At 40.2% G+C, this 26,707-nt stretch overlaps 1 protein-coding gene across 5 annotated transcripts in view; it reads right to left on the bottom strand.

Moving 5' to 3' along the window:
• Positions 1-26,707, bottom strand: part of PCSK5 (proprotein convertase subtilisin/kexin type 5) — a 465,827-nt gene that overhangs the window by 401,924 nt on the left and 37,196 nt on the right. For all 5 annotated transcript variants that reach the window (XM_005581952.5, XM_005581953.5, XM_074017691.1 and 2 more), the window contains exon 2: positions 22,099-22,203. In XM_005581952.5, coding sequence (XP_005582009.3) covers positions 22,099-22,203 — 105 coding nt within the window. The remainder of the gene's footprint in view (positions 1-22,098; positions 22,204-26,707) is intronic.

The raw sequence follows: 26,707 nt of genomic DNA, 5'->3' as shown, positions 1-26,707 counted from the left end.
ATGTCTCAATCCACTTGATCCATGTAGCCAAATTCCCACTTCAGTCTCCTTAATAGGGATGTTCTGGAGAGCCAAGCATTTTAAGTTTAACAAATTGCCATTGTAACTGCTACAATTATGAGTAAATTTGATCTTAAAAGAAGCCAAGGCGCAGTAACTCAATAACTTTGTGACACAGCCATCATTATAGTAATGATAAAGTACCACAGCGTTTTCCTGGGTGCCTCATCAGTTTCCTCTAATACTAGGAGTGGGAGGGGGGGATATTCGAGGGTATGCTTTCCCTCCCACCCAGGATGTTCATTAACCAGCTTGTGTGCTTGTAAATTCATTAGCACCATGAAGGTTTACAAACACAAAGACAGACTATTGATGTGCTTTGAGTGTTAAAGTTATTGATGAGTGTAATCTGAACAATAGTGTTCCAATAAAGAAAAACATATCCTGATGATAATCTCAGAAGCCATGTACAGATTCTACCAGGAGGAAAAAAAAATAGGCCTGTTTCTACAAACAAAATGTCCAGCATGTTCACAAAATCACTTGGTTTTCTATACTCCCATGTACTGTTTAGCCACATAGTTACAGATTATTAACCTATTCAGATGGCTTACAGTGTCCTTTTATTCTTATTTGAAGTTTATTGGCTTAACACCTTCCAGTGTGAATGTGAACACAAAGGTTACTATAAGACCTTTCTCATCTTGATTCTTAGCTCCAAGTCCAAATTACTGCTAATTTAAGGTGCAAAGAGAGAGGGAGGCTTTCCCCCACAGGACTTCACTGGGGCTCATAAGTAAAATGCCATCTCTACTCAAATCTTACAATAGTGACAAAACCACATACTCACTTTTTGTTTGTTTTACTAAGGTCTAATTACTCTTAGTTTCAAAAGTGCGGGAATTTGATAGGTGCTTAAAACACGTCTGTCGAATAACTGAGTAAATGAATAAAGCAAATACGATATTTTGCTATCTCTAACTCCACTGTAAATCTGCACACGTTAACACAACACACACACACACACACACACACACACGCATGCCAATAAAACTACCAAATTGTTTCTGCTTTCACAGAAAATGCAAGAAGGAAGAACAAGCATGTTTCCTTCCAGTAGGCACGCGGCAGCAGGTTCTCACATTTGGTACCAGATTCCTGGCCAAAACAAAAGGACAATCTCATGGTGAAATCCATCCCTTCACCAGTCTCTCAGCTCACTTTAAACCCTGCATCAACCTGACTTACTGTTAAGCAACTTGACTTGGTGTAACCATTGCCACATAGCAACACAATAAAATATTTATTGGTGGTTGCTGCTCTTCCTGGAAACCCTCCCCTCCTCCCTATCTCTTTTCCCTAATCTCACTTCTTCTGCTTCCTCACCATTAAATCTTTACTCTTGGTGCTCGGAGTACAAGGGTGGATTACACATACTCGCTTCTGAGATGAGACTGGAAAAGTAAAACATTTGCCCCGCCCAGGAAAGAAAAATGCTCCCAAGTCCATTTGAAAACAGTTTCAAATGAGACAGTCATTTTAGACTTTGAAATCCCAGCAATTAAGGATATTTTTTCATGTTCCCAAAGTCAAAATACATAATGTAATGGAATACATATTGTCAATCAGGTGTTAGAAGCTACAGATTTCAAGTGAAATAACTGAACAATTTTCTCCAAATCATAGAGTTCATACTCCTGGAAACTCCTGACTGTGCAGTTGTCTTGTATATGGTAATAGATTAAAGTTACAAATAAACACCAAAAGGTGGATAGTGCAAACCCCCAATGTCCTTCAACTGGTGAATGGATCAACAAGCCATGATACATTCATGTAACAGAATACTACTCAGCAACAAAAACGAACAAGCTTTGACACACACTGCTTCATGGATGAAATCTCAAAGGCATTATGCTAAGTGCAAAAATCCAGACTCAAAAGACTACATACCAAATTATTCCATTTTTTATGCCATTCTAGAACATGCAAAACGACAGGTCCAGAAAACAGATCAATGGTGGCAGGAAGCTAGGGGCAGGGAAAGGAGCTGAATACAAAGGAACCCAGGATAATTTTTGGTGGGGGGTAGTGGGGACTGTTCTTTGTCTTGACTGTGGTAGTAGTTACACAACCATATACATTTGTCAAAATTCAACAGAACTGTCCAATAAACAGGATGCATTTACTATATATAAATTAAACCTGATTTAAATTTTCAAAAAGTATGCCATTCAAAACTAACTGATAGTGGAAAAAAACCAAACAAACAAGGATGGCTTCAGTATAGAGATGACGGAGTAGAACGGGGCTTAAGGGAAGCTTGTGGGATGAAGTGACAGTCTGTATCTTGACAGGGATATAGACTTTGGTTCTAAGTCAAAGACTGTATGCTTAAGACTTGTAATTTCACTGTACGTAAATTTTACATTAAAAGAAGAAAAAGCATAAACAAATATTGAATTATAGTTAATGACATGCATGTTGAAGTATTCAGGGGGAAGTGGATGGATGTCTGCATTTTACTTTGAAATACATTGAAAAATTAGCTGGATTAATGGATGGATAAAGATAGGTGCACAGATGTGATAAAAGAAGTGTGTAGAATGCTAATGGTAGAATCTAGGTGGTAAGTATAGTGATGTTCACTTTAAATTCTTTCAAAACTTTACTGTATGGTTGAAATTTGTTATAATGAAATGTTGGCGGGGACATCAGTTCTAAAGAATTAAAATACAGTCATCCCTCGGTATTTGTGAGAATACTAAAATCCACAGCTGTTCAAGTCCCTGATATAAGATGGAGGAGTATTTGTATATGGCTTATATACTTTTAGCCATCTCTAGATTACTTATAATACCTAATACAATGTAAATGTCATGTAAATAGTTGTTATACTGTACTTTCGGTTTTTAATTTTATTGTTATTTATTTTATTATTATTTTATTGTACTATTTTTACTGTTTTTTCCCAAGTATTTTCCATACATAGTTGGTTGAATCTGTGGGAATCTGTGGATAAGGAGGTCTGATTGTATGCATTAATACATAAAGCAAAAGATTTTAAAGGATGTAAGAGTTAATATGCCATAAACTGTTAAAAAGCTGCAGGGTATCATTTTTCTGTGTCTATCCTTTTGAAGCATCTAACATATTATTCAGATTCAAAGTTTATAAATCATGCCACAAATGCAGAACCGTTCACATTTCTTTACACAGTTTGCTCAACTACACGCTTGAATTGGACACATGAGGCTGAACTATTTATCCATTGATTTTAAGAGAAAACCGACTCTTTCAGAATGCCTTCATAATTCCCTGCCCCTGTATTAACTCACAGTGCAGGCGCTGATGCTGGTCCACTGGGGAAAACTGTCTCTAAGTTTCATTCCCAGTGATGTAACCCCAATGACTCCCAAAGTCTAAGCTGTGCAGTCATTAAACTGGAAAAGACCAGCATTGTCTATACCAGCGACTCATTCTGTTATCTTCATATAGGTCTACCTGTGAAGCCTTTGCCCTCTCAGGGTAATTCAGCAATCTCAGATTCAGTGCCAGTTTGGACTCTCAACCCTGTTTCCAGCAGTTAATACTAACTACTGGTGAGGACTTCTGCCTACCAAGTGGAAACGTTCTCCTCTGAAGGAACAGTGCTACAACTACACTGCTTACAAAATTTCCAAAATCTACAAATCTTTCAACGGTTGCTTTGCCTATAATCATACAATCTGAAAGACAACAGCTGATCAGAAAGCAACTAAATAGATGCATTCATTTAAAAGGCCCTTGTTGTGGCAGCTCTGAGAAGGTTAGCTGTAGCAGTTCCCCACCTGAACACACACACACACGCACATAACTGTGTCTCACTATAAAGGTTTAAGGGTCAGGTATACAGAAGGACAGTTTGTAAAGTATCTTAAAAGGTGCAGAATGAGTTTGTCTTTCTACTAAACTACAAAGAAACAACCACTATGGGGTGGAGAGACTTTACTTGTTGGATTACAGATACTGTTATAAACAGGGAAACCAATCTTAATGTCCCAACATAGCTGGATACCCCATTCTCCATGACGTGATTATTATGCACTGCATGCCTGTATCAAACATCTTGTGTACCCCATAAATACAGACACCTATTATGTACCCACAAAAATTAAAAGTTAGGCCTGGCGCAGTGGTTCACGCCTGTAATCCCAGCATTTTGGGAGGCTGAGGTAGGCGGATCACGAAGTCAAGAGATTGAGACCATTCTGGCCAACATGGTGAAACCCTGTCTCTACTAAAAATATAAAAGTTAGCTGGGCATGGTGGTGTGTGCCTGTAGTCCCAGCTACTTGGGAGGCTGGGGCAGGGGAATTGCTTCAACCCAGGAGGCGGAGGTTGCAGTGAGCTGAGATCGTGCCACTGTACTCCAGCCTGGCAACAGAGCGAGACTCCATCTCAAAAAAATAACTAAATAAAAAATAAAAAATTTAATAAATATTTGTCCCAACATAAATATTGGCAAAATAAACGATGGTTATACAATGCATGTTCCTTTATGATGAGGATTTCAAGGAAAACTTCATGACATGGAAAAATAGGAAATCCCCTGACTTACTGATGTCAGAGGATAGTGGGATTTTGGTCAGTCCTTACACCTCAAATCCTTTCAAATGCTCCAAGCCCATTTGAAAAAAAAGTTATGCCTCAGTACTTACACCAATGTCGCAGTACTGGTATTCTTAATCCTAATCTTAAAATTGTTTAGGTATAAATTAGGGTTACCCAAATAATAACAAAGGATGCTGAGTTAAATTTCAGATAAGCAACAAATAAATACTTCAATATAGATATGTCCCTTGACATATCTAAGACATACTCATATTAAAAATTTGTTATTTTATCTAGTATCCCTAGATACAAATATAAACTTGAGATGTGTTAGTGAAAACTTTTCTTAAAACATATTCATTAGTAACTTCAAAAGCAGTTTTTTGGTTTTTGATCTAAAATCAGGCCCAGATCTTACATTTGATAAGATAGGAAGTGCTATGAGGGCAGTGACTAGGTTTGCTTTTCTAGTTTTATATCTGATGTCTAGCTCAGTGCCTTGTACACAATGAGCTCTCAAAGTATCTGTGGTGAGTTAGAATGGCAATCATTAAAAAGTCAAGAAACAACAGGTGCTGGAGAGGATGTGGAGAAATAGGAAAGCTTTTACACTGTTGGTGGGAGTGGAAATTAGTTCAACTATTGTAGAAGACAGTGTGGCAATTCCTCAAGGATCTAGAACCAGAAATACCATTTGATCCAGCCATCCCATTACTGGTTATATACCCAAAGGATTACAAATCATGCTACTATAAAGACACATGCACACGTATGTTTATTGTGGCACTATTCACAATAGCAAAGACTTGGAACCAACCCATATGTCCATCAACGATAGACTGGATTAAAAAAATGTGGCACATATACACCATGGAATACTATGCAGCCATAAAAAAGGATGAGTTCGTGTCCTTTGTAGGGACATGGATGAAACTGGAAACCATCATCCTCAGCAAACTATCACAAGAACAGAAAACCAAGCACGTTCTCACTCATAGGTGGGAGTTCAACAGTGAGAACACATGGACATAGGGCGGGGAACATCACACACTGGGGCCTGTCGAGAGGTGGGGGGCAAGGGGAGGGATAGCATTAGGGGAAATACCTAATGTAAATGATGAGTTGTTGGGGGCAACAAACCAACATGGCACATGTATACACATACGTAACAAACCTGCATGTTGTGCACATGTACCCTAGAATTTAAAGTATTTTATATATATCTATATATCTATATCTATCTATATATATATATATATATATATATATCTATATATATATATATCTGTGGGGAGGCCAGGCATGATGGCTCATGCCTATAATTCCAACACGTTGGGAGACTGAGGCAGGAGGATTGCTTCGGGCCAAGAGTTTGAGACCAGCCTAGCCAACATAGTGAGATCCTGTCTCTACAAAAAATTAAAAAAAAAAAAAAAAAAATTAAGTGGGCATGGTGGTATGTGCCTGTGGTCCCAGCTCCTCAAGAGGCTGAGGGGGTAGGATCACTAGAGCCCAGGAGTTTGAGGCCACAGTGAGCTGTGATTGTACCACTGCACTTCAGCCTGGGTGACAGAATGAGGCCCTGTCTCTAAAATATCCGTGGAGAAAGCAAATGTGTGAATGGTTAGTAAAACTCTGGATATCTCTCTCATGCTACCTCATTCCTGGGAGACTTCAGTTTTCTCCATGTAAGGAGCAACCTCATTTTTCCCAAAGTTTCTATCTTCTTTTCTCTCTGTACAAATGTGAGTTGAAGAAGGGAATCCCATGAGTCCCAGGAGTAAGTCTGAAAAGTGTGTCCATAGCCTAAGGGACATTATTGGAACATTCCATTTAGAGCAAAACCTGCCTTTGAGTTGGGGCCTAGCAAATCTGTCCTAAGGACACAGTCCTGTTTCTTACCTACTTGCTCTGTTAGTCTTTTGCACTTTTGTTGGTTCTTTTTTTTTTTTTTTTCAATTTTTCTTGGAATGGCAGCCTAGGCTTGCCAACTCATGTATGAAAATGCTTACTTAGCTCTGCGAAAGGATTAAAAAGTAATCTACATAGCTACCAACAATTTTCATTAACTGCATCCACCCTCGTTCTATCTGACTTTATTTTTGGTTTCTTCTATTTTCTATCCTGACCCTATCACCACTAGCCTCCTAATATATTTCTAATTCTAATTTTCATGGCTTCGTAAAATTTGCTCTACTGCCATTGTCATTTTAGAAGGTATGCTATTTCTTCAAAAGCCACATAAAGTTTTTAACTCCTTAGAAGAACCTCTGTTAACTACAATGTTTTGCTATTTGGAAGTACCTTCTTCTGGAACTTCCTGAATGCCAGCAATAACACTTAATTATTATTATTCTCATCATCATTCTCCTATATTGTAAGAAACACGTACTACAGGAGCAAAGAAGCAGTTACTTGTTCCTCATTTATTACATGCATAGCTGAATAGAGAACATCTGTATTTGTCTCAAGACTAACCAAGTTAATCTCAAGTCTAACTGCAAAATTAGCCTTTTAAGGCAAAACAGTGTCTGGGGAAGAGCTCAGAGTGCTAAGAAATATTTAAATATTGGCCAGGCGCGGTGGCTTATGCTTGTAATGCCAGCACTTTGGGAGGCCGAGGTGGGTGGATCACGAGGTCAGGAGTTCAAGACCAGCCTGGCTAACATAGTGAAACCCCGTCTCTACTAAAAATACAAAAAATTAGCCGGGCATGGTGGCAGGCGCCTGTAGTCCCAGCTACTTGGGAGGCTGAGGCAGGAGAATCACTTGAACCTGAGAGACAGAGTTTGCAGTGAGCGGAGATTGCACCACTGCACTCCAGCCTGGGCGACAGAGTGAGACTCCAACTCAAAAAAAGAAGTATTCTAAATAATTATTGAGGAAAAAGGCAGAAGGAGAACGTTTGGAAAGAAACTAAAACAGAGAATATGAAAAAGCGATATGATGGCAACGTGAACTAATAGTAAAATCACAAGTGACACTGATTCAAGATGGTAATTAATGGATCAGAACGAACATTAGAAAGCAGCTCATCTGCTCCATGATTTTACAAGTGAAATAAGCTCAATGAGGAGTGGCATGCTAATAGCCACTCTGAGCTAGTAGTAAAGCTGAGATCAGAATCCAAATATCCTAAATGCAACTGATGCACTTTCATTTTATAACAGTGTCTCTCCAACTAGCTGCTCTAATGTCTATACTTAAAAGAGACAGTACTGTGTATGTCACCATAAAATGATGTCAGTACTAGGAGAATAAAGAAAAAAATTACAGCTCCAAGCTTTATTATTGCCTCTATCACTTATCTTCTAAAATTAATTTCAAATGTCATTTATTCATTCTTTTATTCTTCTATTGAAGGTTTTCTACGTGCTGGATATTGTTCCAGGCCATGGGAATATCACAGTTAACAAGATGCATGGCCTCTATTGAATCTATACCCTAGAATGAGAAAACCAACAGTTACCAAATATATATAGAGAGAGTTTTGGATTCAGATAGATACCAAAGAGGAAATTAACATGCTGAAGGCAGACAGGAGTTGGGCAGGTGAGATTAAAGATCTACTTTAGCAAGGATACTGGGGGAAGTCTTTCAAAGGAAGTGACATGAAGGCTGAGAAGACATCCATCATACAAAGACCAAAGGAAGCATATTCCAGGCAAAGGGAACAAGGGGAAGGGCTTGAGACAGAAAGAGAGATAGAGATATGGCCAAGTGTGATGAGCAAAAAGGAGGTGTGTCAAAGACTAGCTCAGAGAGGTAGAAAGAGGCTAGATCATAATGGCCTTTGTAGATAACTTTAAAAAAATGGATTTTACTTCAGAATCAATAGAAAGTCATTAAAAAAAAATCTCTTTTGAACTCTGGAAATTTACTGTCTGTGGCGAATGACTGTAGAAGAACAGCAGTGGAAGTAGAGGCAATTGCTGTGAACCAGGTCAACACTGATGGTGGGATTAACCAGGATGGTGGCAGTGCAGGGGGAGAAAGTCCACAGATTCAGAGCTGCAAGATAAATTTTAGTGGTGGGGCCAACAATATCTCTTGATGACTCAATGAGGAGAAACGAGGGAAACGGAGAGAATCAAGAATGATTCTGTTCCATTTCTGGCTTCGGCAAAAATGGATAAATCATGGTGCTATTTATTGGGAAAGAAAAGGCTTGGGCACTATGGTGATGGAAAATGTAAAATTTTTTTTATGGTGATAGAAATGTAAAAGTTCCATGTATGTTATTTTTATTATTATATTTTATGTTATATTTTATTATATATGTATAACATATATCTTATATGTTATTCTTATATTATTATATTTTTATATGTTTTATTTTATTTATTTACTTATATTTTTTGAGATGGAATTTCACTCTTGTTGCCCAGGTTAGAGTGCAATGGCATGATCTCAGTTCACGGCAACCTCCACCTCCCGAGTTCAAGCAATTCTCCTGCTTCAGCCTCCCGAGTAGCTGGGATTACAGGCATGCACCACCATGCCCAGCTAATTTTGTATTTTTAGTAGAGACAGGGTTTCTCCATGTTGGTCGGGCTGGTCTTGAACTCCCGACCTCAGGTGATCCGCCCGCCTCAGCCTCCCAAAGTGCTGGGATTACAGGCGTGAGCCACTGCGCCTGGACATCTTATTTTTATTATGACATTTTAGGTGCTTATTAACTATCTAGTTGGGGATGTCAGGAAAGTAAACAGTGATAGAAATTTGAGGCAAGGACACCAGCATGATGGTGATTTAAAGCAATGGAAATGAATGAATTCCTCTAGGGAAAGAACAGAGCTGACTGAGCCCTGGGCTCTCCAAACTTTACACATGAGGTAGAAAAGTGCCCTCAACAAAGACAGAAGGTGCAAGGGGAAAGACAGAAAGAAAACTCGGGGAATGTGCTCTCAAGAAACAAGTCAACTTTTTCAAGAAGGAGCAAATGATCAACCATGATGTTAAGAGCATGGTAGAGTCAGATAAGAACAGAAATATATCCATTAGTTTTGAAATAGCAAAGCACTGTTGCTTTGATATTTCAACAAAAGCAATTTTACTATCGTTTTTAAAAATCAGGCACTGTGGAAAGGTTAAGAGTTATTTTTATGCATATGTGCATCCTTCCAAACCTATCCTGCATAAAATGATAGCCACATACACACAGGTCTTTTTTGTTTAAATGTAAAACATAAATGGGAACACATCTTCATCTTCTACTCTCTTCATATACTGCTTTTTAAAACTTTATATATATATACGTGTGTGTGCATATATGTGTGTAGGTATATACGTATGTGTGTATATATGTGTGTGTGTGTGTGTGTGTGTGTATATATATATATATATATTTTTTTTTTTTTTTGAGATAGGGTCTCACTCTGTCACTCAGGCTGGAGTGCAGTGCTGTAATCTCAGATCACTGCAGCCTCAACCTTCCTGGCTTAAGTGGTCTTCCCATTTCAGCCTCCCAAGCACCTGGGACTAAATGCCCCTGCCACCATGCCCAGTTGATTTTTTTATTTTTTGTTGAGACGGGGTCTCACTATGTTGCCTAGGCTGGTCTCAAACTCATAGATTTAAGTCATCCTCCCCTGCCTCAGCTTCCCAAAGTGCTGGGATTATAGGCATGAGCCACCACACTCGGCCTACATATTATTTTGGAGATCATTCCTTACCTGAATGTATAAATTTATGACATTATTTTAATGGCAACTTACTATTTTGTTATAAGGATTTAACCTACACTTCTTATCTTTTCTTATACGCACAATTCATTATATTGCATTATACTGTGTACTTCTCTAAGTATATGTATGAAAACTGGAAGTCTTCAAGTGACGGAAGATTGATAGGTACAGCTCATCGTATAGGAATGGGAGTAAGAACTAAAACACAAAGGTTCTTTCCACTGCGTCATATTGCCTCCTTTTGTATTGTAAGAATTGATTGATATTTGGAAGAACTCAGCACACAAATAAAATTTGCAAGCATTTAATTAACAAATAACGACCTTTCAATGGCGGTGTTTTAATTGGATTTCTTATTTACTCTTGCATTCATTAAAATAAAGACATGAATTAGTACAATTTCCCTTCAAAGCCAGACAATTAAAATGACTTTGAGTTTTTTGTTGTTGCTGGATTTTTGTTTGTTTGCTTGCTGTTTCCACTTCCTAGATTTGCTTATTTTATCTTAATTTGGCCAAGATTTCAACAGAAACTATAGGTTCAAAATTCCCTTCTTAGTACCTATCTAGAAATTTAGAATGCTATCATTACATTTTCTAGTTTCAACAGCTACCTTTTTAGAATCTGACATTTTAGGAATATCACATAGGCTGGCCATGGTGGCTCATGCCTGTAATCCCAGCACTTTGGGAAGCACAGGCAGGTGGATCACCTGAGGTCAGGAGTTTGAGACCAGCCTGGCCAACATGGCGAAACCCCATCTCTACTAAAAATACAAAAATTAGCCTGGTGTGGTGGCGTGCGCCTGTAGTCCCAGCTACCCAGGAGGCTGAAGCAGGAGAATCGCTGGAACCGGGAGGCAGAGGCTGCAGTGAGCCAAGATTGCACCACTGCTCTCCAGCGTGGGTGACAGAGCAAGACTCCATCTCGAAAAAAAAAAAAAAGAAAAGAAAAGAAATACCACATCAACTAGAAAAAGTAAAGATTTTACAGTTAGTATCTTTCCTTCAAGTGGCTAAAGAGATTATGCAAAATCCATAACCTGCCTCCCCTGATCATACTCTTCTTCCTGTTTTTATGGCCATCACTTCTATTTCCTATTTGTTCTTTGCTTTAACTTATGGCGCTTCCTCAAACAAGTCTGTTAAGCCTGTCTCCCAGGGCAGTCATAGATGTCAGTGAAAAACCGGAGGAAGCAGAAGAGAACTAGAATAAGCCCTCCACCTTCTGCCACCATCACTGGCACCCTTCGCGCCACAACTTGCAAGACCTGAGCCTGTTATGTTTTGCGTGATACTCATATTTCAATCTGGAGACTAAAAAGGCACAGAGGAAACCATGTTGGAGCCATCACCGTGGTACATAACTGACACAACTAATATTGTGTGTCCATGTGAGCATCAGACCAAAGCGAAATTATCAAAGTGATGAGATCTGTCGTTTATGCCTTTCTCCCTTTCTTCCAACACAGCCAACCCAAGGGGTCACAAACTGTGATGCCCCAAAGATGTGTTTCCTTTGGTCCGTACAAATATTTTTAAACTTTTGAACTAGTTGCCAGCGTTTAAAAATGGAAAACGATACGTAAAACTCAAGACTTGCAGGTCCTTTTAAATTGGCAACACCAAGCCAGCTCCGCGGCCTGAGGACAATGGGCCGCAGCTGAGTAGCAGCTGCTCCGTGCAGGCAAAGAGGGCGCTACGCTTTGGCGCATGCCCGGTGAGCTTCTGCCTGGCCCTTCTCACTCACTCATGTTACCTGCACTCCCACTTGAGGCATGTGAGTTTACGACCTTTCGAAGTGAAGTACTGCCAAGTACTTTCTAATAAAGATTTGGCAGCGCTGCCAAAATAGCTGAGAAATCATTTTTTAAATAATTTACTTCTGCCTATAAGAGATTGGGTCTTTGATCTAAACGTTCCCATCAGATATTCCAGCAGCGTACAAACTGACCCTCTGGTTTCTGACCATCCAGACACCTAGGAGACCTGGAAACAAAACAGATAGGACAGGGAGGTGGAGAACACAGTGGACCCGGCACCCACATGCTTCTTGAGGTCTCTTCCACCCTCGTCGTCATCGTGTCACCATAAATGGATCAAAGGGCTAACCTAAAAGGCTGAAAGGCTTCTCCCGAGAGTGTATGCATTCTAGTGGGATTTGCAAAGACTCAGAAATGCTATCAAATGCTAAAAACAGGGATTTGCTATAATGATTCGCATTCATAGCTGGTGAAAACATGGCAAAAAAGGTAGCCAGAAACGAGAAAGATGCCCTAAGTCCCTCTTGATCAGCACGTCCGCAGTCTCTCTGCTTGTCATTGGATCCAAGCTCATGCTATTTCCAGAATATAGTGTATTCTCAGGATATTTAGTAACCATTTTTACTTTACCAGTAAGATGAGGAGAGGCAAACGTGAAATCATCATTCCTAAGCAACCACACAAAGCCTCAGGTACCTACCCGAAGAAAACACAGCCACCCTCGTTGTGCAGGAACATAAGGCCAAAGCCACAGATCTCAACACACCCTGGATCAGCCCACACAGCTGGATGAGCACAAACCCTGGATTGTTATATTACACTTACAAAACTGCACTGCACAAAAGAAAGCCCAAACATTAAGTCATTATCGCATTTAAAACTGAAGAGCAGCATGTTAACCTGCCAAAGAAAACACCCAGGAGTGCTCTCTGGAAGGAGGGCAGGCTGGGAGAGAGGCAATGCAGCAGTGGCCTGCACAGGAAGCACTTGAACTCCAGGTGAAACTCATTTTGAAGCTATGCTAGACCCCATGAAATATTATTTGTGAAAAGGTATGGCCACAATTAATGAAGAGGCATGGTAGCAATGTAAGCCATGTAAGATTGACCTCACACACTTCTGAATACTTATTTTTAACCAAATAAGGTTCTTGAACTCCAAAGTTCACCTAGTAGATCAACTGTACGTAAAAAGCTCGCAAATGGTTTCGTCTCCAAGTTCAGGAAAGAGATAGCAAATGTGATGGTTGCCTCCACGGATCAATTGCAGATCAATTAGTAGTAAAGAAAAAATACTTCTGAAATTATAAAGTGAACCCATGGGGAAATAGAATTCGACTGATAAGGAGTAGATGCGCACAGCCTCTCCATTATGTACAGGGAAGTACTCCTGTACTGCAGTTACTCCATCACACCTATTTTACTCTTGAGGCAAAAAGAGAAACCCCAGGTACCTGAAAATCTAATCCTGAGCACAACAGGCACCAACCTGAATGAGTAGGAAACTTGAACTTGCTTTTCTTCTTTCACAGGTCTGATTTCATCTAATTCTGCCAGCTACATCCAATCACTTCATTTCTCCCTTCCTGTCCTTTTCCTATGTCCTTTCTTCATTGCACAATGCTTGAATGCTCTGCTTTAAATTCTCTTCAGAGGAAATGGCTACGGATAAATGTAACAAATGGGAAGCTAAAGCCTTGAACTTGATGCTGGGCCACACTTATAAGGAGACAATTGCTTTTCCAAGAGAATAAACAAAGGGCTTCAATTATTTAAAGAGCTATTATGAAGAAATGGATTTAACACTATATAGAATTCTGGAAGGCAAAAGTAGACTCAATGGATAGATGTTACAGGCAAGCAGATAATAACTAACAAGTTAAACCTCTTAAAATATAGAAATGTTTGCCCTGTCTGATGGTGAAACCTCTTTCATTGGAAATGTTCAAACAGATCTGAAAAAAATTCCTTTTAGAAATACAATGGATAGAGGTGGCAGGCGCCTGTAGTCCCAGCTACTCGGGAGGCTGAGGCAGGAGAATGGCGTAAACTCGGGAGGCGGAGCTTGCAGTGAGCCGAGATCTGGCCACTGCACTCCAGCCTGGGTGACAGAGCGAGACTCCGTCTCAAAAAAAAAAAAAAAAGAAATACAATGGATGGTATGGCAGCATTGGATAAAGTGATAAGACTAAATCAACTCTAATTCTAAGGAGTCTGTGATTCCACAATAAGTAATGTTATATGAATAACTTTTCCAAGTGAGAAACGCAGCCACACACAACCACGTGAAGAGGCAGGCTGGCTGAGGTGAACATAGGGAGCAACAAGATGGGAGATGCCCATCGCTGACATATCAGAGGGGGTAACACTGTCCTAGTCTTGGGATAAAAACTGACCCATAATAGACTGTAGGATAGAAAAAGGATTGGAAAAGATAAAAGATTGATAGGCTAGAACCTTTGAGATAAAATCTAACAGGGGGAAAAAGGGGAAGCCATGCTTATGTAATTAACTACATATGCATAGGGCATGGGTGTCTAACTTAATGGCAGTTTATGGTTTTACTTTTAAAAGTCAAAAATGCCCTACCCTACTAGAAAAGTCAGGATTTTAGTTTTTCTGGTTTTGGATAAGGGGAAGGAAAATGAAAGAAAACAATCTTCTTCTCTTCACTCCCTCTCTCACACTCTTCCAACTCCGTGAGCAACTAAAGAGCTTCCATCCAATATTCTCCTACAGATAACACTGTCCTTGACCCAAATGTCTGTGGCTGGCCAAAATTTATAGACAGACTAGTAAGAGGCTTTGAGGATGTGAACTCAGACTATTGTTTCTAAAATTTAGCTTAGATCTCTCGGAGAAATGTTGGTAAGTCAACAAGAAAGATGTGGACAAGAAGAATGAAAGCCTTATTGGGCAGACTGCTTTAAAATATAACAGCACTTTCTGCAAAACTGTGTTATTATTGCCCTAGTGCTTCTATGTTAGTATGTTAGAAGTCTGTGAATCTCTGTCATTTAAAAAGTTAATCATAACATAATGTTAACACACATTATATGTGTGAGTCAAGGCTATTCTTGTTCTCTGGGCTCATGTGCCCAAACTGACCACATCATTTTCTTAGCACCAAGAGGGTTGTTCTTACAATGTGGCTACTTTTGCATTTCCTTCTTTGAAGCCTTGTAAGTAAAGAATAAAAGGAGGGGAAAAAAGGAGTGTGCAATTTACTATAGTAAGTAAAAGCCAGGATCTGTTTAGCGTGTGTATTCCCTACGATTCACTCATGTGTTTTTCCTTTCTTGAGAAGGTGGTGATCAAAATTAACTTTAAGGTTGCATCACCGATTTTCCACGAAGCCATTTCACATGGTCCAAACCCACAAATGTATCTCCACTCCGGCACACAAATCACCCACCCTATCCACACCCAAGATCAAAGAAAAGGAGACCTGCCCAAGAAACCAAGTCACACCAACACTTGCCTTATATGCCCAATGAAGCCAGCTGGGAGTAAAAAAATCAAAAATGAGCTTGTAGAAATTTGCAGTCTCTAAGTATTTTTTTCCCACAAAAGACTTATTAATTGGGAAAGGGGAAATACAGGTGTACTTTGTTTTATTGCACTTCTATTTATTGCACTTTGCAGATACTGCGCTTTTTACAAATTGAAGACTTGTGGCAATCCTGTACCGAGCAAGCCTGTTGGTGCCATTTTTCCAACAGCGTGTGCTCGCTTCGTGTGTCTGTGTCACATTTTGGTAATTATTGAAATATTTCAGACTTTTTCATTGTTATCATATCTGTTGTGGTGATCTGTGATCAGTGATCTTTGATGTACTATAATTGTTTTAGGGTGCCACAAACCACACCCATATGACAGTGAACTTAATCAATAAATGTTGCGTTTGTTCTGACTGCTCTAGACTGACTGGCCATTCACCATCTCTCTCTCCCTCTCCCCAGGCCTCCTTATTTCCTAAGACACAACTATATTGAAATTGGGCCAATTAATAACCCTACAATAGCCTCTAAGTGTTCAAACGAAAGGAAGAGTCACTCTGGTCTCACTTCAATCAAAAGCTAGAAATGATTACACTTGGTGAGAAAGGCATGTCGAAAGCAAGCATAAGCAGAAACCCAGGCCTCTTAGTTAGCCAAGTTTGTGACTGCAAAGGAAAAGTTCTTAAAAGAAATTAAAAAGTGCTACTCTCATGAACACACAAATGATAAGAAAGGGAAACAGCGTTATTGCTGATAGGGAGAAAGTTGTAGCGGTCTGGAGAGAAGATCAAACAAGCCACAACATTTCCTTAAGCCAAAGCCTAATCCAGAGCAATGCTGTAACTCTCCAATTCTAAGAAGGCTAAGAGAGGTGAGGAAGCTGCAGAAGCAAAGTATGAAGCTAGCAGGGATTGGTTCATGAGGTTTAGGGAAAGGAAGCTGTCTCTGTAAGTTAAAAGTGCAAGGTGAAGCAGCAAGGGCTGATGAGAAGCGGCAGCAAGTGATCCTGAAGATCCAGCTAAGATCACTGATGAAGACAGCTACACTAAACAACAGATTGTCAAGGTAGATGAAATAAAACAGCCTTCTGTTGAAAGAAGATGCCACCTATGACTTTCATGCTAGAAAGAAGCAGGTGCCTGGCTTCAAAGCTTCAAAGGATAGTCAGGGGCTAATGGAGCTGGTGACTTCAAATTGAAGCCAACGCTCATTTGCCATTCTAAAAAATCCTAGGACCCTTAAGAATTATGCTAAATGGGGGGCTGGGTGTGGTGACTCACAGCTGTAATCCCAGCACTTTGGGAGGCCAAGGCAGGCGGATCACCTGATGTCAGGAGTTCGAGACCAGCCTGACTAACATGGTGAAACCTCGTCTCTACTAAAAATACAAACATTAGCTAGGCATAGTGGTGGATGCCTATAATCCCAGTTACTCAGGAGGCTGAGGCAGGAGAATCGCCTGAACCCGGGAGGCAGAGGTTGCAATGAGCTGAAATCATGCTATTGCACTCCAGCCTGGGTGACAGAGCAAGACTCTGTTTAAAAAAAAAAAAAAAAAAAAGAGTTACACTAAATCTACTCTGCCTGTGCTCCATAAGTGGAACAACAAAGCCTGGATGACAACACAACTGTTTACAGCATAGTTTACTGAATATTTTCAGTCAACTGTTGAGACCTATCACTAAAAAAAGGTTCCTTTCAAACTATTACTGATCACTGACAATGTACCCAGCCACTCAAGAGCGTGGACAGAATTTACAAGGAGATTACTGTTCTCATGCCTGCTAACACGATATCATTCTGCAGTCCATGGATTAAGGAGTAATTTCTACTTTCAAATGTGTTTAAGAAATAGATTTTATAAGACTACCACTCTGATAGATAGTGTTTCCTCTATTGGATCTGGAAAAGTAAACTGAAAACTTACTGGAAAGCATTCACCATTCTAGATGCTATTAAGAATGTTCTTGATTCATAAGGGGAGGTCAAAATAGCAATATTAGCAGGCGTTTGGAGGAAGTTTATTCCAACCTTCATGGATGACTTTAAGGAATGCAAGACTTCAGTGGAGAAAGTCACTACAGATGTGATATGTGATAGAAACACCAAGAGAATTAGAATTAGAAGTGGAGCCTGAAGATGTGACTGAATTGCTACAATCTCATGATAAAACGTGAACAGGTAAGGAATTGCTTCCTATGGTTGAGCAAAGAAAGTGGAATCTACTGGTGAAGGTGCTGTGAACATTGTTGAAATGACAACAGAGAATTTGGAATATGACATAAACTTAGTTGATAAAGCAGTGGCAGTGTTTCAGAAGATTGACTCCAATTTTGAAAGAAGTTCTACTGTGGGTAAAATGCTATCAAACAGCATTGCACGCTACAGGGAAGTCTTTGGTGATTTCCCCGTAGTTACAGGGAAATCAACTGTGTTGGCAAACACAGAGTCAACTGACATGGTAAATTTCATTATTGTTGGATTTTAGGAAGTTGCCACAGCCACCCCAACCTTCAGCAACACCAGCCTGAGCAGTCAGCAGCCATCAACACTGAGGCAAAACCCTCCACCAGCAGAAGGATCATGGCTCACTGAAGACTCACAAGATCATTAGGATATTTCAGCAATAAAATATTTTTTAATAAAGGTATACACATTTTTCAGACATAATGCTATTACACACTTAATAGACTATAGGATAGTATAACTTTTATATGCTTTGGAAAACCATTTGTGTGACTTGCTTTATTACAATATTTGCTTTATTGAGGAGGTCTGGAACCAAACTGCTCTGTCTCTGAGGTATGCCGGTAGTAATGTTAAAGTAGAGAAACTGGCAGATACGATATTTACCATGTGTTCAAAGTTAACACCACCAGTAATGAAACAAAGCAGTATCCCATGCCTCTCAATCTGATGCACTGAGAAGAACACATCGCTTCTCTGATATTCTTGCCAAAAATGTTTTTGCCAAACCTCAATCTAATCATGAGGAAACAGACAAACACAACTTCAGAAATATTCTACAAAATAGCCGGCTTGTACTCTTTAAATGATTTCTAGCTTATGAAAGAAAAAAAAAAGAAAGCCGAAGAAATATGACAGAGCAAAGAGGACCTGGGAAACATGACAACTAAATGTGATCCTGGCCCCAGAGGCAATCAAAAAATTTGGATAAAGTCTGTAGATAATATTAAATTAATATTAATAGCCAGATATTTATTGTTATACTTACGGTTATAAAACAGAATGTCCCTATTTTAAATAACTACACAGTGAAGTATTTAGAATTGAAGGTGCATCATATCTGTAACTTGATCCCAAATGTTCAGAAAATTTATATATATGCATACATTACATACATATATGTGTGTATATCAGCCGGGTACAGTGGCTAACTCCTGTAATCCCAGCACTTTGGGAGGCCGAGGTAGGTGGATCACGAGGACAAGAGATCAAGACCGTACTGGCTAACACAGTGAAACCCCGTCTCTACTAAAAATGCAAAAAATTGCCAGGCATGGTGGCACACACCTGTAGTCTCAGCTACTCAGGAGGCTGAGATAAGAGAATTGCTTGAACCCAGGAGATGGAGGTTGCAGTGAGCCAAGATTGTGCCACTGCACTCCAGCCTAGGTGACAGAGCGAGACTCCATCTCAAAAATAAAATAAAATAAAAATAAAAAATATGTGTGTATATGTGTGTGTAGATAGAATGATCAACTAATTGTAGTAAAATGTAAAGCATTAACATTTGGGGGATCTAGGAAGAGTATATAGAAATTCTTTGTAACATTTTCATGTTTGCACATTCTCTGTAAACAAAAAGTTTCTTAAAATTAAAGCAAACAGGCCGGGCACGGTGGCTCAAGCCTGTAATCCCAGCACTTTGGGAGGCCGAGACGGGCGGATCACGAGGTCAGGAGATCGAGACCATCCTGGCTAACACGGTGAAACCCCGTCTCTACTAAAAAATACAAAAAAAAAAACTAGCCAGGCGAGCTGGCGGGCGCCTGTAGTCCCAGCTACTCGGGAGGCTGAGGCAGGAGAATGGTCTAAACCCGGGAGGCGGAGCTTGCAGTGAGCTGAGATCCGGCCACTGCACCCCAGCCTGGGCGACAGAGCAAGACTCTGTCTCAAAAAAAAAAAAAAAAAAAAAAAAAATTAAAGCAAACAAACAAAAAACACAAGGCCAGGCACGGTGGCTCACGGCTGTAATCCCAGCACTTTGGGAGGCTGAGGTGGGCAGATCGCTGGAGGTCAGGAGTTCAAGATCAACCTGGCCAACATGGTGAAACCCCATCTCTACTAAAAATACAAAACTTAGCCAGGGGTAGTGGTGGGTACCTGTAATCCCAGCTACTCAGGAGGCTGAGGCAAGAGAATCACTTGAACCTGGGAGTTGGAGGTTGCAGTGAGCTGAGATTGCGCCATTGCACTCCAGCCTAGGCAGTAAGAGTGAGACTCCGTCTCAAAAAAAAAAAAGCAGGAACTCCCAATGTCCTTTGCTCCCCCCACCCCCAACACTGAGAAGCATTGCAATGCTTTGGGTGGTCTTCCCTGAAAGCATCAAGTTCCCTTCGGGCATTAGTGTATCTCCAAACCCCAGAGCCTAACACAGGGCCTGACATCTGCTAGGGGCTCGCAAAAGGGCCAATGAATAAATGAACTACAAGAAAGATCCAAAAGAGTGGGCAATCCCCAATTTGTGGCTCTCCCTCTGCAGAGCTGGTAGGAACCCTGGCTGTCTTGTGTAAATGTTAGCCGGGAATGATGAGCAGACGGCATTGGAATGGAGAGTAAGTTGTGGCTCTACTCTAAGGGATTATTTTTGTTGAGGAGGCAGGGGAGTGCAGCATGTACTCTTGGGCTGGCCTGCAATGGCCCCGCTCTCCTGAAATAGGAGTGCATTCCAGGTACCACATGTCCTACCATACAAGGTCTCTGTCAGATCACGCATAAGCCATGTGATGCACTGAGATAAGAAGAAATAAACACCAAGATGCACCAAGATAACAAGAAGGATCGAAATAGTTTCACGTTCAGTAAATCCTTTATCATGAAAATAATGCCTCATGACATTTTACTTCCCAAACCACGAGTACTTAGTTTATCAAATTCACATTGATTTTGTACATGAGGTCTGAAATTAGCATCATTTTAATTATCAAAGTTCAAGAAAAACTTCAAAAAAGTTTAAGAGTTGAAAAATAAGACTTTGCTTTGAAAATGCAGCTAATTCATGAATGTCCCAAACTGATTGCCTCTCCAGAAAACTTCAATTCTGAATAGTGACAAAGGAAAAAACATGTAATCCACAGACCATGAAAATGTATTAGGGGATGTTCCTATAACCCACAGAAAATAGGGACACAGAAGAGATGTGCTTTTTCTAGCCAAGTTACAATTTCACAATCACGAACACTGTGTCATAATATTCCAGAAAAAAATTAAACAAGGCTAACTACAGCACATAACTGAGGGCAAGACGCAATATTGCAAACCTCATTTGCATATTAATTCCAGGGGCCTTTTTGCTTTATAAGGAATATAATTTTCGAGGATATCTAGATGAGATTGCTATGCACACTGGTAGGGACTTATCTACCAGTTTATTTGAAAATGAGTTCTTAGGGCAAACCCAAATCATAAGGAGGGGAAAAAAGCAACACCACCCTACAATCAGGAATACACAATCAGGAGCCCACTGAGGAACTAGGGCAAGTTGGTACAGCTGCGCCCTCTTCCCCTTTACTTGACACGTCAGAGAGGCCAATTAGTTCTCAGTCAAAACTCCATTCCTTCCTCCAACTTAATGAATAAGGGCAGGTACTTAACTCGACCTCAGAGTCTTAGTTGTCGGCTATTAGTTTGTCCCTAACAACCCTCAGCTTCCCATCTCCCATTTCAATGCTGCCCCACTTCTCTAAAACGGGAGAACCTATGCATAGCATGCTTGCTTCTAGGCTCTCCCAGGGCTATGTTGTCTGTAAAACCCAAAAGGACTTGGCGCAAGAAAGATACCTGATGAGGCCCCAAGAGCAGGAGTGAGCTCCTCCCCTTTCTGGGCTCAGTATCCCACCTGTTCCAGACACAGTCTAGTCCTGAAGCTGCCAATGGTGTGGGTCTATCAATGCCAAGTAAAATCACGAGGATTCACGGTGATCTGTACCCCCGACCTAAGGATTCTGGAAGAAAACCCTCCTTTTGTGGAGCTCATACAACCTCAGATCTGTATGCAAATAGGCAGACAGCATGGTATTGTTACAGTTCAGCTGTTCTCAATCAAACTGTCTTCCCCAGTCCCTAGGCCCTCTCACTTCTCGGTGAGAACCCGTAGCTATGGATACCCCTGGGCTGCTCTACAACTGGGATTTCAATAAAAATCAAGCCACTGCCTATTTTTGTCTAAAGAGGAAGCAAAGACACTAGACCAAAGGATAATATGACAGTTCTAGAAATCTGAGTCTTCATGCTGGTCATCAGCTCCTAGTGTGTTATCACCAATGAAAAATGCAGAAGCTTTGCTTCTTGGTCCCCACCCAACTGGTTCTTCTTACCTTTGGTTCCATTGAAATGAAACTGTGGTTCCCTCTGCTTGAGATAACTGACCTTTTAATCGTCCTGCTATGGTAGAAGTGGTAGTAGTCCTTCAGGGCCCCTATCTGCAAAGGAAGGGTGGGAAGGAAAGAACAAAAGAAAGACATTAATGCATGACAAACATCTTCTGTTTTCCTGTTTTTCATTTAAAAAGGAACACAAAATGAAAAAGGTCCATAAATTATGCAGCTGCTGGCTGTGCTTAAATGTTACCTGAACCTTGGTGATCACTTTTCTAAAGAAGGACATGTGATATGAAATGGAGTGTCCTTGAGGCAGTGACTGCGGAACTAAAGATTATAATGGGGCAGCTTAGCCTCTCCAATCTCCTTTTAATGTTTAATTTATATGCAGCATTTTAAGTAATTCTATATCAATCTATACCCAAATGTGGGAAAGAGGGGGAAAAAAATCAAATAGCTATCTAGTTATAAAAACACATTGCATTTTGTTTGCTCTGAGAAATGTACAATGAAGGACCTTGTTAGATTATTTATATAGCTAATTTGAAATATGTCTTAAGCAATTGATCATTCACAAAGATAACATGACTCGGTTTGTTTCTGACTTCTGTAGAGAGTATAAATATAGAGCTCTTATTCATTTATTGCAAAACTAAAAGTAAAATCGCAATTTCTAAAACGAGACAAAAATCATACACCCTACCAATCAGCTAAGTTTCCTGTATAAAGACAGTTGGTTCTACTTTATCTTACCCATTTCTTCAACATTCCAGTCCTCCCATTTACATACACCTTTCCTCAGGTAGCTCTGTTTAGGATGGCTTTGAAAATGAGCCCCTGTCCACTTTGAAAAAGCAAACGAGCAAAACCTCAACCAACCATATTTTCTCAGCAAATTATAAAATGTAGATCACAGAATGAAAACTGAACCACGCATTGAAGACAGAAGAGCTCGGTTCTAATTCCAGCTGACACTCACCAGAGCTAAACAACATACACTAAGTCTCTGTTTCCTGTTCTATAAAATTGGACTTTGGGCTAGTTAATTTCCAAGACCACTGCAGCGCCCAGATTCCATTCTTTGACGCTCACATGCTTTGGGCAAATACTATAGTAGCTGTTTCTCCAGGACATCCATGGCTCTGCCCTAAAATAATGACTATCATCAGGAAGTTTTCCAATTGGGACAAGTCAAAAGTTCAACTTTCCTAATTTAAAAAAAAAAAAAAAAAAAAGTCTTGGCCCAGGTTAATTTTTCCAGATAAAAGCTTCATTTCTCATTCCCTCCTTTTCATCACGTTCTCAACCATCATCCCACTCGATTTCTGTGCTATTTAGAAATCATGTCCTCACTAGGGCTTTACACAGTAATTAAATGTCTCATCATTAAGATTTGAAAGAAAGTCTAAGTCTCACATTTTTTATTCAAGTGGAAACTGCTCTGACCTACACAGATGAAATCCTGGACTCTGAAAACAAGTGGGGAATGCAGGCGGGGAAGCTTCTCATCTCAATGATCCTGGACTCTGAAGCAGCAGTGAACAATGAGGAAGAGGGCACAGATGCCAGCCCCAGCCTCCAGAAGTGTTTTAAGGAGGGATTTACAGGCCCATTTTAAGATTCCAGAGGACTAAGGGTAGAATTCAGGAGTGGTTGCATAATCCTTTACAAGAAAACCTTAAAATCCCAAGAAGCTTAGAGTTTTCATCGCCTGTAACTTCTGTCAAGAGCTCTCTTTGGTAAATACAGTAGTTCTCATGGAAAGAAACAGAATCTCCATAAGGAAGATAGATCCTCACAGAACAACCCCCTCTCATATGTTTTCTACACAGTAGCTGGAATGAAGCTTTCAAAATACAAATCCGGCTGTGTTCTATATCCTACCCCTGCCTAAAATCCTTTAGTGGATTCCCTTTGCCCTTAAAATAAATAGTATCAGTCAACAATTAATAATATTTCATAATATAGTTTTAAAAAGTAAATCAGAATAACAATATTGTATTAAACTTTTATTCACACTGTGCCAGGAACTATTCCATACGCTTCATCTAACTCACTGAATAGACCATTCTCCTCCTCTGACCTAGGGGCCTGCGTGGTCTGGCCCAGCCTCTCTCTGGCCTCACCTCAAATCACACTTACCAGCGTTCTCTCTGTACTCTGGCTGATATTGTTTGGCTGCGTCCCCACCCAAATCTCATCTTGAACTGTAGCTCCCATAAATTCCGCATGTTGTGGGAGGGACCCAGTGGGAGATAATTGAATCATGGGGTGGGTTCCCCCATACTGTTCTCATGGTAGTTAATAAGTCTCAAGAGATCAGCTGGCATGGTGGCTCATACCTATAATCCCAGCACTTTGGGAGACCAAAATAGGCGGATCACTCGAGGTCAGAAGTTCGAGACCAGCCTGCCCAACATGGTGAAACCCTGTTTCTGCTAAAAATACAAAAATTAGTTGGGCATGGTAGCACATGCCTGTAATTCCAGCTACTCAGGAGGCTGAGGCAGAAGAATCACTTGAACCTGGGAGGTAGAGGTTGCAGTGAGCCAAGATCGTGCCACTGCACTCCAGCCTGGGCAACAGAGCGAGACTCTGACGGGAAAAAAAAAAAAAGAGCTGACGGTTTTATAAGGGGAAACCCCTTTCGCTTGGCCCTCATTCTCTTCTCTTGTCTGCTGCCATGTGAGACATGCCTTTCACCTTCCTCTATGATTGTGGGGCCTCCCCAGCCACATGGAACTGTAAGTCCATTAAACCTCTTTCCTTGGTAAATTGCCGAGTCTTGGGTATGTCTTTATTGGCACCATGAAAATGGACTAATACACTGGCTATGCTGGACTTCCTTCCATTCCTTGACTGTGTCACGCTCATTGCTCCCTCCACCTGTAGCACCTCCCCTACTTCCACTCTCTCCGACTGAACTCCTCTTCCTCATACTTTGAGTCTCATCTCAAGTAGGAAGTCTTCCAAAACTCCCCAGGTGAGGTCAGCGTCATTAATTATAACATCTCATATTAATAGAATCAAAAGAATATGCACCTCTAGTTATACCTTAATTAGTACAATTACTGGTTTAATGCCTGTGTCCCCATCAACCCATATGTTCTATTGAGACAGGAGCACATCTGTTTGCTCAACCATTTTATTCCCAGCTCCTAGTGCATGGCTCAACATAGGATAGAATCTCACTAAAGACTGCTGAATGAATGGCCCAAAAATCAGAATCCAGCCGAGTGCGGTGGCTCACGCCTGTAATCCCAGCACTTTGGGAGGCTGAGGTGGGGGGATTATGAGGTGAAGAGATCAAGACCATCCTGGCCAACATGGTGAAACTCCATCACTACTAAAAATACAAAAATTAGCTGGGCATGGTGGCACACGCCTGTAGTCCCAGCTACTCGGGAGGCTGAGGCAGGAGAATTGCTTGAACCAGGGAGGCAGAGGTTGCAGTGAGCCGAGATCATGTCACTGCACTCCAGCCTGGCGACAGAGCAAGACTCTGTCTCAAAAATAAATAAATAAAATAAATACATAAATAAATAAATATCAGAATACTTAAATTACTAAAACCACATACAGTAGAGCTACATGCAGCTCAAAATCTCTAGTATGAGTATCAAAGAATTATCACATCAAGGCTGATTTCAGCAAAAATGGTTTAGTTCTACCTTAACTGCAGTACCAACTCTTCCAATGTTCTGAAGGTTGTGGGTTGAGACATCTCTACCCTTTATTTTGTTTCATTTTGCTTGCAAGACAACAGTTAAAGAGTAAAGTGCCTTAGTTCAATTATTCTGCCCCATCTAAACAAAATAATCTATCACCTTCTAGGAATATGTATATATAAAAGCATGTTTATGTCTCTCATCTATTAATATGCATGTTCCTTATTGACGAGAATTATCTTTTGTATTCTTTCAACAGCACCAAGCATACTATTGGGCATTTAATAAATATTAAGAAGCAAAATGTCACAACACGTTGGAAGTTATTCAATAGAAAGGCAGTGTATGAAAAAAGAGCAGTGATATTATCTATAAGCAGGCATTCCATCTAGCTTCTCCAGGGTAATGTAAAACAAAAGCTGATCGTGGTTACGTTATTCAATAGCAGCAAGGACTAAAACAAGAAGCAATATATAACTAACATGGGGATATCTTATAAATAAATCAGAAACAACAGGAGTATATGAAGTATAAAATCAATAGCAAATAGTGCAAAGCCCAACCTTTTCCTTAACGCTAGCTACATAAAGGAAAGAGAATAATTTCTTCACTCTTAGCCCTCTAAAGCTCCGCTTCTATACAGTCACACACTAACACAACTCTATACACAACTCTAAGTCAAGGAATTTCATCTCTTGTTCCTGATTCCGTCAAGTTTTTGTGCTTTTTCTTCCTGAGTAGTAGCCCGTCACCCTTGCACCGAGAATTCTCCTATCTCTATCCTTTCTAGAACCAAAATGTGTTCTTAGGAAAGGCGTTGTAAAGTATTTTATACTAATAAATGACCGGTAGACTCAGTGTTTCAGTTCTTTCAGGGACAACTGCATTTGATGAGAAAATTAAAACTTGAGCCAAATAAATGCGTTCACAGAGCCTGT

The sequence above is a fragment of the Macaca fascicularis genome, chromosome 15 (genome assembly GCF_037993035.2).
Source record: "Macaca fascicularis isolate 582-1 chromosome 15, T2T-MFA8v1.1".
In the NCBI taxonomy this organism is placed as follows: domain Eukaryota; kingdom Metazoa; phylum Chordata; class Mammalia; order Primates; family Cercopithecidae; genus Macaca; species Macaca fascicularis.
This window is presented reverse-complemented; position numbering and strand designations above follow the sequence as displayed.